An 11,693-nucleotide genomic window follows, 5' to 3' on the forward strand; every position below is an offset into this window, starting at 1 on the left:
AAACCTCATGGTTGGTCTCCCACATTACTCAGTCTTCCCTTTGACCTTTTAACCTTATGCTCTGACACTTTCTTGCCAATAGTCCAAACTTCAGCAGATGGGGCCTCACTCAATATACTCCAGATCAGTATCTCCACTCTGCTAATCTGCCCCTCCTCTCCATCCTGAAAACCAGCCTGTGCTTTGTATGAATTCCAAATTTAAGTCTATTAGGATACATCCACTAGAAATCTCTTCCCATTTACCAGAGGTCCACCTCATTCTTCTCTTTATTAAAAGAAGCCCTAAAAGATCTCCCCCCTATGCTGGTGAAGCAGTAGCCTGATTTACCCAACACTGTCAGAACTTTGTGGCTCAAACTGGACCCCCACTCCAATGCCCAGCAGGCACCCTTCCAAATGACTTCTAGTTTAATCAAAATAGGGAACGTACACAATTGTTATACTCCCTTTGTAGGTGCCTAACTTACTATCTACATTATCTTGGCGATGTCTCTAAATGTGTCATACCAAAGCAAGGGCTTGGTGTCAAGATGGTGGGCTGGATTAAATGGTTGCTGCTAACAGGTCAAAATTTTTAATTTCGACACAGCACACCCTTCGATCCATCGAGGGTGGGTAAATTTACTATTCAGCATACAGTCAGTAAAATTAGTACTGTTACATTGGTTAATAGTGATATCTGTGATTTACAGCATTTAGATATATAACTAACCGAAGCATGGAATTAAGACCTTTATGAAAAACATTATTCACGTGCTGCACACACCAGGTTCAGGCTCTGAACTAATGTAAAATCTGTCCCCACATCTCCTACAACACCCAAAAGCATTAATCGGGTTACTAATGACACACTTTACTTTTGTAACAGCCTCCTGGTTGATCTTCCATAATTCTCATTAGAAACAATTCCCTACTCAATAAATAAAAATGCAAACAAAACATAAAATACATCTCATGAGTGATGTTAGGGAGTTATGTTCTCTTTCTTTACATCTTTCCCCTCACCTGATCTCTCTCTAACTCAGGTTTGAACTACATTTCTCTCTCTCCAGGCCAAAATTTTTATTTGGTCAGACGGTTCTGAATTCAACTACAAGAACTGGGCTCCAGGACAGCCAGATTTCTACGGCAGATATGAACATTGTGTTCAAATGCATGGTAAGAAAAAATACACACCACCATTACCCATCATTTAACCTGTTTTATAATATCATAAGAGTGAATGAATGAGAGAATTTAAAGACTGTATCCACTAGGATGAAATCCATCAGTACACCTAAGTATCAGACGGCATTCCACCTAAATATCAGCTCAAAAATACCATTTGACAGTAATATTGTGGTCAAAATACTGTGACTACAAAAATTGCATGGAATAAAATATCAAAGATAGTTTTTTTACTGTTTTATGATAATATTGAAGCTTAAAATGGTTTACTTTAATATCTTTTTAATATGATGTTTAATTGTAAATTATTACGTTTTTATTTTACAGCAACAACTATGCTCAAGTGCGATGGGGCAGGGAGGGCAAACTGATGGACTGCATTAGTATTGAGAAATGGAATCCGTCAGGGATGTGTACTAGCCCCCATCTGATTTACATTATATATTAACAGGCAATTGATATGCTCCATAACTGCACTGTCACCCCTCCATAAATTGGCCGGCCGAAGGATCCCTGCTCTGCGGTTCGCATAAGTTATGTTATGAATCTCAAAAACTTCAATGGGATTACAGAGGTTCCCTATCACCTCAGCCACAGTTTGGCTTTTAAATAATGTCACTAAATCCAAATGTATGGCTTTTATTGTGCATAGATCCTTCAGCGGGAAGGTAAAGTAGTGACCCACTGATTTGGAGCAATTCAAGGATTTTGTATATCTGTGTGTGCGGCTTCTGAACACACTGTCATGGACACCCTAAATATTGAAAAGCCTAATGACATTGCTCTACAAAGGGTCAGCTTTCGTGAAGAAATCAAATTCATCTCATTTCTGACTGATATCACCAGCATTGGTGCAAGAGGGCTTGGTGCAGTCTCACATCCTCCAATCCCTCAAAAGTGCACACATTCCCCACTTATTATTTGGATTGGGGTTAGAATACTAAGTCTGCCCCACACCCATGCATGCACTTTCCCCAATGTTTGTTAGAATGGTGTAAGAACAGTAAATATGACCCCAGGCAATGTATGCACTGTCATCAACAATTGGTGATCCAGAGTTAGAATAGTAAATCTTCCGGCACCAAATGTATGCATTTTCCATTATGTTTCTTAGACTCGTATTAGAATAGCAAATCCCCCTCCCCCCAACGTGTGCACTTTCCTTAACATTTGTTGGACTGGCTCCGCTTTGTTTATGCACTTTCCACAGTGTTTGTTAAACTAGAGTTGGAATACTGTATCTGAAACCCACAAAGTATGCAGCTGTTGAACTGTAATTAGAATAGTAAATCTGGACCCCAAGCAGCCTCCACTCCGAATATATGTATTTAAAAAAATAATTACATGGTTGCTTTTGAATTGTTTATTATTTTTTTCTAACTTTGGGGGGGGGATTGGTGTTATATTACTATTATTTATTTAATCCGAGACTTTGTCAGATATGTTGAGGATACTAATGTAAAAACATATTATTTTTTTAATTATGTGATTTCTTTTATTTCTTTTTATTGTGTTTTTGTCATTAGTTTCTATTTTTTGTTGAGTGTTTTAGTGTTTATAAAATATGCGTTTTTGTTACATATTTTTAAATATATTTGTCGTGAAGAAATCAAATTAATCTAATTTCTGAACGATATCACCAGCATTGGTGCAAGAGGACTTGGTGGAGTCTCACATCCTAAGATAAACAAATGGGAGAGCTAGGACCTTGTGTGGGCCGTCCTTGTCCCTCGGTAACTATTAATAATCAACTGGGACGGACCTGTCTAGCAGTATGTCCAACACTGCAGTGCCTGGCACCGCAAGGGTTTTGTAGAAGAACCCTCACACACCAACCTAGTTGGTGCCATGCTTCATCATCGGGTTCCCAGCTGAGTAGCCGGATGCTACTCAGCCGTGCTGCGACACCTGATTACAGTGGAGCTGTTTTTTTTTGTGTGTGTAAGTGTGATGAAGTGGTGTGTTAAAAATACCTCTGGGTCTCTAACTGATATTACTTTATTCCCAGTGGTCCAGGGTATATTAAAAATAGACGAATGGATAACAAAGAACACTATTAGTAAGAGGCTGTTATTACCCTGTGATTGTTTACTCAGAGGGAGTTTCTTGTTTGCAGATCTTAACCTATTTCTGAGTGGTTGTATAGCAGAGAGGTCTGCCGGTCAGGGTGTGGGCCGGGTCATTTATTTAGGCTGTTCCATGGAATATTATCGTTCAGCCCATGGAGATGGGTGGACAATCGATATATCCATCGCTGTTCTTTGTCCAGAAGTTGTTGTTGGGCGTTGTTGGTATTGATTTCCAGGTGTTCAATAATGGACCATTCCATGTCATTTGTGGTGTGGCCCTTCTCTAGGAAGTGGTTTGTCATCGGCGTTGTGTTTCGCTCACACCGAATATTACTCTTGTGTTCGCAGATACGTGTCTTCACTTTCCGACTGGCCATGCCAACATAATTTAAATTACAGGGGCACGTGATTAGGTATATTGCATTGGTGGTGGTGCAATTTGTGTGTTTACGTATTTCCCACACTTTGCCAGGTTCCAGTTTCAGAGTTTTTGTGGAATTTGTTAAGTGGCACACGCTGCAATCCCCGCAGGGGAAATGACCTGTTATTCTTGGAAGACCCCATGCATTCTGTATGGTGTTGGTTTGTTTGGTCTGTTGTGGCGGTCTGATCGAGTCCAAACTATCCTTGAGGCTTCTTCCTTTTCGGTATGAAAACAAACGTTTTTCCCATTGTTGGTTGCCTGAATTAAGTATTTTCCAATGTTTTTGAACGATGTTGGATACTTTGTTAGATACGGCATTGAAAGTAGTCACGCAGGTGAGAGGAATAGATTGAGCTGTTGATGGTTTTGGGTCAAGGATTGCCTCTCTGTTCTGATTGTGCACCGTTTTCCTTGCCCTTTCAGTGATCTTTTTAGGATAACCTCTTTCTTTCAGCTTGTGTGAGAGAGTTTCTGCTTGATCATTGTAATCATGGAGATTGCTACAATTCCTACGTAGCCTGAAATACTGTCCATATGGCAGATTTTCTCAGAGAGTCCGAGCATGGAAACTGGTATAATGTAACAGAGAATTTTTTGCAGTGGTCTTGAAGTGTGTTTTTGTGTCCAGCTTTCCATTGGCAAGGAAAATATCTAAGTCTAGGAATGTGATTGTTCTCCGGCTCTTGGTGTGGGTAAATTTAAGGTTGGGATCTCGACCATTTATCCACATGAAAAAAGACTCAAGAGATTCCTCAGTACCTTCCCAGATGAGAAGGACATCGTCGATAAATCTCTTGTAGAATCGTATATTGGTTATTGGTGAATTGTTGGGATTGAATAGGTGCATGGTTTGAAAGTTATAGACATACAACCCCGCCACACTAGGGGCGAAGGTGCTGCCCATTGATGTACCGTATGTTTGGCGGTACAGCTGTCCCTCGAATTCAAAATAGTTTTCTTTTAATGCCAGATTTGCACATTCCAGGATGAAGGATTTTGGAGTTTTGTGTTCCCAGTTGATGGTATCTAGTGAAACTTCCAACACCCTGAGTGTGTTGTCTTGCAGTAGGCTCATGTATAGACTTTCTATGTCCAGACTTACCAGGAAAGATGTATTGGGATCAAAGGTGAGACTTTTGATTTGTCCGAGAAGATCTTTGGTAGCTTTAAGATAGGTGGTGGTAGCCTGTACAATAGGTTGTAGGTAGAAGTCGCAAAATTTAGACAGTGGTTCGAGGACAGAGCCAATGTCCGATACTATAGGGCATCCTGGTGGTGGTATTCTGTTTTTATGTATTTTGGGGAAGGTACAGAAATATGGAATTCTGCCTGTAGAAGTTGTGAGAAATTGTGCCTCTTTTTTGCTGATGTGTCCGCTCTCTTCTGCTTCCTTCACCATCTCTTGAATTGTGATCTTTAGTCTGCCCTTCGGGTCGTCTTGCAGTGGTAAGTAATTACATATGTCACTAAGAAGGCGTAGACATTCAGCTCTGTAGGCGGGTTTGTCCTGGAGTACTACCCCCCGCCTTTGTCAGCCGTCTTGATCATGATCTTTTCGTTGTTTTTCAGAGTCACTAGTGCTTCAAACTCTTTTTTATTGGTATTCATGAATACCTTTTCTTCTTCGAGGACTTCAATGTCCTTGAACATTGCCTGCTCAAATACAGCAACCTCGATCGGTATGGTGTTAGGTGATGGAATGAAATTGGATTTTGTTTTCAGTCCTGTGTCACCATTTTCCTGGCCCTTGTTCGGTAGGTCTCTTTCTGTTGGTGTTAAGATGTGTTCCGAATAGTGGGGTGGTGGTGGACGTGGTGGTGGACGCAGTGGTGGACGTGGTGATGGACGTGGTGGTGGTGGACGTGGTGGTGGATGTGGTGGATGTGGTGATGGTGGAGGACGTGGTGGTGGAGGACGTGGTGGAGGTGGTGGACGTGGTGGATGTGGTGGTGGTGGTGGACATGGTGGTGGAGGTGGTGGTGGTGGAGGTGGTGGACATGGTGGTGGTGGTGGACGTGGTGGTGGATGTGGTGGTGGTGAACGTGGTGCTGGTGGATGTGGTGGTGGTGGACGTGGTGGCGCTGGTGGTTGACGTGGTGGTGGATGTGGTGGTGTCGGATGTGGTGGTGGTGGACATGGTGGAGGTGGTGGTGGACATGGTGGTGGTGGACGTGGTGGTGGTGGTAGTGGACGTGGTGGTGGTGGACATGGTGGTAGTGGTGGCGGTGGACGTAGTGGACATGGTGGTGGTGGACATGGTGGTGGTGGACGTGGTGGTGGACGTGGTGGTGGTGGACGTGGTGGTGGTGGTGGTGGTGGACATGGTGGTGGTGGTGGACGTGTTGGTGGATGTGGTGGTGGTGGACATGGTGGTGGTGGGCGTGGTGGTGGTGCTGGTGGATGTGGTGGTGGAGGACGTGGGGGATGTGGTGGTGGTGGTGTAGGTGGTGGTGGGGGACGTGGTGGTGGTGGACATGGTGGTGAACGTGGTGGTGTTGGTGGACGTGGTGGTGGTGGACGTGGTGGTGTACATGGTGGTGGTGGTGGACGTGGTGGTGGTGGACATGGTGGTGGTGGACATGGTGGTGGTGTTGGCGGTGGACGTGGTGGTGGAGGACATGGTGGTGGACTTGGTGGTGTGTTGGTGGTGGTGGACGTGGTGGTGGTGGTGGACGTGGCGGTGGTGGTGGACGTGGTGGTGCAAGGAGGATACAAGTTCCCCTGCAGTCCCTTCCCACTGGTGGCAAACGTTTTAAGGCAGTGATGTCTCACTACAGCTGTATCCGCAAGCGTAGAAAAAACGCCTAGAGGGTTCGGATCAGGTGGCTGGGTTCTAAGGTGGCAAGGGGTGCAAAGCTCTTACAGCCCATCGCAGGGACTATTTCTAGTTCGCTTAGGCTCAGGCCGTCTGGGAAAGCTGCATGGACTGATTTAACACGAGGACAAACACAATCATATTTGCCAAGTGCTTTTCTGAAAGTAGGCAAAAAAATACATTAATTGACATGTGAAAATGCTAACAATGACAAATCCCTTATAGAACCGCTCAGCAAGTCACCCTGTCTGGGTCAGGCAGGCCAGGGATAAACAATGAGGCAGTGTGAGTAAAAGGTACACCACACGATTAAGAGAGGCTAACGAAGCGGCCTTGGCATTTTCTTCGTTTTTTAGAAGGGTCGAAAAAGAAGGACTGTAATGAAAGAGAATATTTAAAATGCAATAATATTTGAAAGATAACGAACACCGTGACTGTCTCTGGCTGAGTTTTCAGACAATGTAGTGCGTTGCTGCTTTATTTGTCACAGTAGGGATGTATGAAACATCACAACAAGGCCCCCTGCACTCTTCGCTGGGGTTGGGGGCGTGTCCTGAAAGTGACGTGCAATAAGTTGAACAGTAAAACGTCTTTTATTTATAGTAGACCTTTGTGAGCTGCAGATTTACGGCGGAAATACATTTTTGCTGACTTGTTTCGCCGCGGCCACTCGCTGAGACAACACATTGAACCTTTTAGAAACTAAAAACACAAGAACGCTTGGCTATTATTTTGGTTAACGCACGTGACAACCGTTTCACGTAGCCAAAAATAGATCTCAGTGACAACAGACCTTAAAAAAAAGCATGCAAACACTCGCTCCAATGAGCACAATCAAACATTGCCGACTCTTAATGTGCACGCGGGGACTGGATGCTTTACTGGCGGCATGCCAAAAAAAAAAGTAGCTAGAGTGTCACGCCGCCAGGAAAGCATCCAGTCCCCGCGTGCACATCTTCTGCCCCACCGCGTGCACGCTTGGAATCCGTATCGATTCCAAAAGGCCCTCACCATGACGAGAGCAGCGCATGCACGCTTCTAACGCCAGGCGAGACCTAAACATATTATTTTTTTAATTATATGATTTATTTTATTTCTTTTTATTGTGTTTTTGTCATTAGTTTCTATTTTTTGTTAAGTGCTTTAGTGTTTATAAAATATGTGTTTTAGTTACATATTTTTAAAATATATTTGTCATGAAGAAATCAAATTCATCTAATTTCTGAACAATATCACCAGCATTGGTGCAAGAGGACTTGGAGGAGTCTCACACCCTCCAATTCCTCAAAAGTACGCAAATTCCCCACCATTTTTTTGATTGAGGTTAGACTACTAATGTTTTAAAATATATTTCTAATGATTTAATAAATGTAAAATGTTTTTCACATTTTAAATTATTCATAATTACTCATAACACAGTGTTTTAGTTTTTGATGTAAATCAATTATATATTTTTTTATTTGGGAATTATATTTGTTTGCATAATACATTTATTGGAATGTATAATTTAATATTAGAATTAGTTTTTATTTATTAATTGCTATAATTATTTTAAAGATACATGTATTCTTAAGAATACATAGTTTTAAGTTAATACACTAATGTTCACGTGTTTTTAATATAGGACATTTAAAACAAATAATTTACCTTTATTTTTAAACTGCAATAATGTTTATTACAATTAAATAAATGTAATGTCGATATTTTGGATCATTATTTTTTTTTGTCGATATTCTTTTACTTTATGTTACTATATGTAAAGTCGACATTTTGGGTGTCAATCTTTTAACTGTGATATTTTTGTAGAACAATAATGTTGTGGTTGATATCCTGGCATGCAACCATATCACGTACACAATAGTAAAAAGTTATCTGATGAAGAACTCAAAGAGACTTCAGCACTTTTCACTACTCTGGCAAATTCCAGCCCGACTGGCCTAATCATCCTCTTTATTTAACTTCAGTTCACTTGTAACACAAACAATGTGACAGCACTTGGGGTGAGATTTTGTTTTTATTATTTTTATTTAAAACTCGCATTTTTCTTTGCAAGGGCAACAAACATGGAACAATAACTCGAAGAAATAGTTTATAGCACCTAGCAGCAAGAGTACCTTATTCCATACACCAATCAGCAGATAGAGGAGTCGGGGAGACAATACGGGTCATCGAGCTTTTTAATCAGCTCAACCCTCTCCATGTAATGTTCTATTGTTGTAATTGTGGGTAACTGTTCCTATTTCATCCTCCAGTCTGAAATGTTCTCTTCAGGGCGTGCAAATCTTCTGGAATTTGCAAGGACAAACTCTGCAGTCATAAACCACCTTCTCTCCCATGCATTGCTCCATGCCAACAGACCTCCTTCAGCTTGAAAACTGTGACTTGTCTGTCCTTCAGTGCTTGATTTGTAAAATATTAAGTGCCAGGTCTCTGGCGAGGAGGCCACTGCAGCTTGCACCACCCATCGTCCTTGTCATCGCTGCCAAAACAACTACTAAATATCTCTCTTGCATGTAAATGCGACAGTTCAGATTATTCCAGGTCACCAAAGCTAAAGGAATGGCTGGGGAGGCAGGAATCAGCAATTTTAATCTATATTGTATTCCTAAACAACCGTTGTTCTGCTAATCCCTAAATTAGATGAGCAGCGCCAACATGTGGTAGACTGTTCTAAGAATAGTGGTGACAATTAGGTGCCAGTGTTGAGCACCGGAAACCAATTAAGTGCTGGTGCTGAGCACTGGAAAGCACCGGCTCAAATTAAGCACTGCTGTGATTGGAGGTGTTGTCTGATTGAGGTGGCCAGCTTGAATCGCGAAGCCGGTGAATTATTGGCTCTAGTATGCAAGGCTGTGTTACTTTACTGCTTTGTTGCTTTGCCTTTTCTGAATGTCTGTATTTTGAGTTTGAGTCTGTAGGGTACACTAACCGTTGGCAGAATAGCTGGCATACTAGAAGGATTTCGGAGCTGCCAGTAATCTGGAATTAATTTGAGTAGGGCTGGAAAGACGTTTGGGGCATATCAACAAGCGGCAGCGATAATTATCGATGGGCGCCCTTAGCGTAAGGAATTCTATCGCCGGCTATCGCAGATAATTATCGCCATGCTAGCGCTGTATTACCAACGCATAGCGCAATGGCGATAATTATTCCTGTGATAGCGATGTTTTCCATGGAACATTGCTGGTTTTCCAGCGATGTTCCATGGAAAGTGGCGATATCCTTGTTGATAGGGCTGGGTGGTCTCAGCCCTATAATCCACCACCCATTGACTAACATTGTTTAGTCAAAGGAAAAGCAGGTGTAAGGAAAGTAGCGGTAACCAAGGTTAGCGCTACTTTTCTTATTGCGATGCTTGTTAGCGTGCCCATTGATAATTGGAGATTTGTCAGTTAGCGACATTTCTCCAGTTATTTTGGGACGGAACGCCCACTTTGCATCTCATTAGAGATGCAAAGGTGGGCGTTACAGGAAAGGGCGTGAGGCAAGGATTCACGCGATAGCGTGACCTTGCTGATAAAGCGATAAAATTATCGCAGCTTTTCGACTGAAAACGGACGCAAAAGCGGCAATAATTTTTTATCGCCGCCTTGTTGATATGCCCCTTTGTCTTGGTACACTCCTCTTGTTGAAATGCAGTTCTAGAATAAACAGAGGTTACAGATGCATAGTCAGAGGATTTAACTGTAACTGATTCATAAATCCTTCCCCTAGATAATGCAATGGTAGCACCCACAGCCACTTACCACGGGTTCCCTCAAAGGAGTGTGTGCTTCTCTTGTTTTCCGTAGGTTTGTTGACTGGATGCATGCCACAATCAATGGCAGATTGACAAGTCTGTCTGTGATAACACGAAGACACATACCCTCTCAGCATTCATGTGGGACATTTATAAAGAGCAAACCTACCTACAGAAGAACAGGACCATGCACAGAATATGGCCTTGGAACTGTATGTACAGAAAGGGTACGGGCAGGCAGGTGGGGATGTGGGCAGGGTACAGATGTCAGAGGTGAGAGGAAGTACAGTAGTTTAGACGAGAGAGGTGGAGAAAGTAGGGGACTCCAGTAGGGTACTTTTGTGTGTACTTTCTATATTTTATATTTAGGGATGAGCACCTAAACATAGAATTGATGGTAGGTATGAATTGTTGGACAATTCTAGCTTGCCGATTTTATGGTCCTCATCGCTACTCTTACTTCCTGAACACTCTCCGGGTCACTGCCAGTCTTTTCTTTAAATCACTGACTCTTTGTGCATCCATCACCTTATTTTCAGTGATGCTGTTCCATTTAGTCCTTACCGTAGCAAATTCCAGGCTTCTGTTCCCTTCTCCATCCATTACAACCTTCTCAAGCCTTAAATCCCTCTTCCCTCCATCACATGACACTATGGCTTTCTCTTCCAGCAACCGGCACGTGGAACGACCTGAGTTGTGCATCGAAGCTTGCCTTCATGTGCGAGTACCGCCTATCAAAACAGGAGCAGGTCAGAGGAGAAGAGAAGCTGCTCTGTTAATCATCCGCTCCGTGGATGCTGAAAGCCCTCATGCTGATGCTTCAACTATCAACCACTTTCCTGAATGCACTCCCACCACAGGGCAGTAAAAACTCCGCAAAGAACTACAGATACCGCGCAGTCGAGCCATTTCCAGTGGTACTTTCCAATACAAATCTGAACTTTTCCTGTCCAAATGGGGAATAACATGCAATTTTGGCCTTACTAATCTGTAAAACAATGTGGTATCCCACTTTCAGCATTGATTCCCCACGCAGATGTCTCCATCTCATGCGTGGAGGAATTTGTGTGGAGAAAAACCCCAGGTCTGAGCACAATTTGCACTCAAGAGGCAATCTTAAATTCTAGATTTACCACAAACTTAGAAAGCGCTCTTCTCTGTGAGAGGAAAAGATCAAATCTGTCTGCGCACATTGCTTTTTTTTCTCCTGTTTGCATTGCATATTCTCTTAATAAAATGCTTGCTAGCATCTCATCATCCTTTCAATTTGATTTTTATTTGCCATAAATGGGAAACTTTCTTGAGCCAGTACAAATGAAAGTATTGTCTGAAAATAGAAAACGAATATGCGAGGAACAATTTAATTATTTATAGGATAGAATTATTTCACTGATGTAGATAACGGTGGTACACTCCTGACATGAGAGCATGACTTCAATGGTAGCTCAAGAGTAAAAACTAGAAAAGGAAAGATTTG

At 42.4% G+C, this 11,693-nt stretch overlaps 1 protein-coding gene across 1 annotated transcript in view; it reads left to right on the forward strand.

Moving 5' to 3' along the window:
- LOC146829662 (galactose-specific lectin nattectin-like) overlaps nt 1-11,470 on the forward strand; it is a 49,618-nt gene extending 38,148 nt beyond the window's left edge. Inside the window, exons 4-5 of the mRNA XM_085608333.1 lie at nt 1,055-1,160; nt 10,886-11,470. Coding sequence (XP_085464459.1) covers nt 1,055-1,160; nt 10,886-10,995 — 216 coding nt within the window. The 3' untranslated portion in view covers nt 10,996-11,470. The remainder of the gene's footprint in view (nt 1-1,054; nt 1,161-10,885) is intronic.
- The last annotated feature ends 223 nt before the right edge of the window (nt 11,471-11,693 follow it).

Source organism: Triturus cristatus, chromosome 5_2 (genome assembly GCF_964204655.1).
Source record: "Triturus cristatus chromosome 5_2, aTriCri1.1, whole genome shotgun sequence".
Taxonomy (NCBI): Eukaryota; Metazoa; Chordata; class Amphibia; order Caudata; family Salamandridae; genus Triturus; species Triturus cristatus.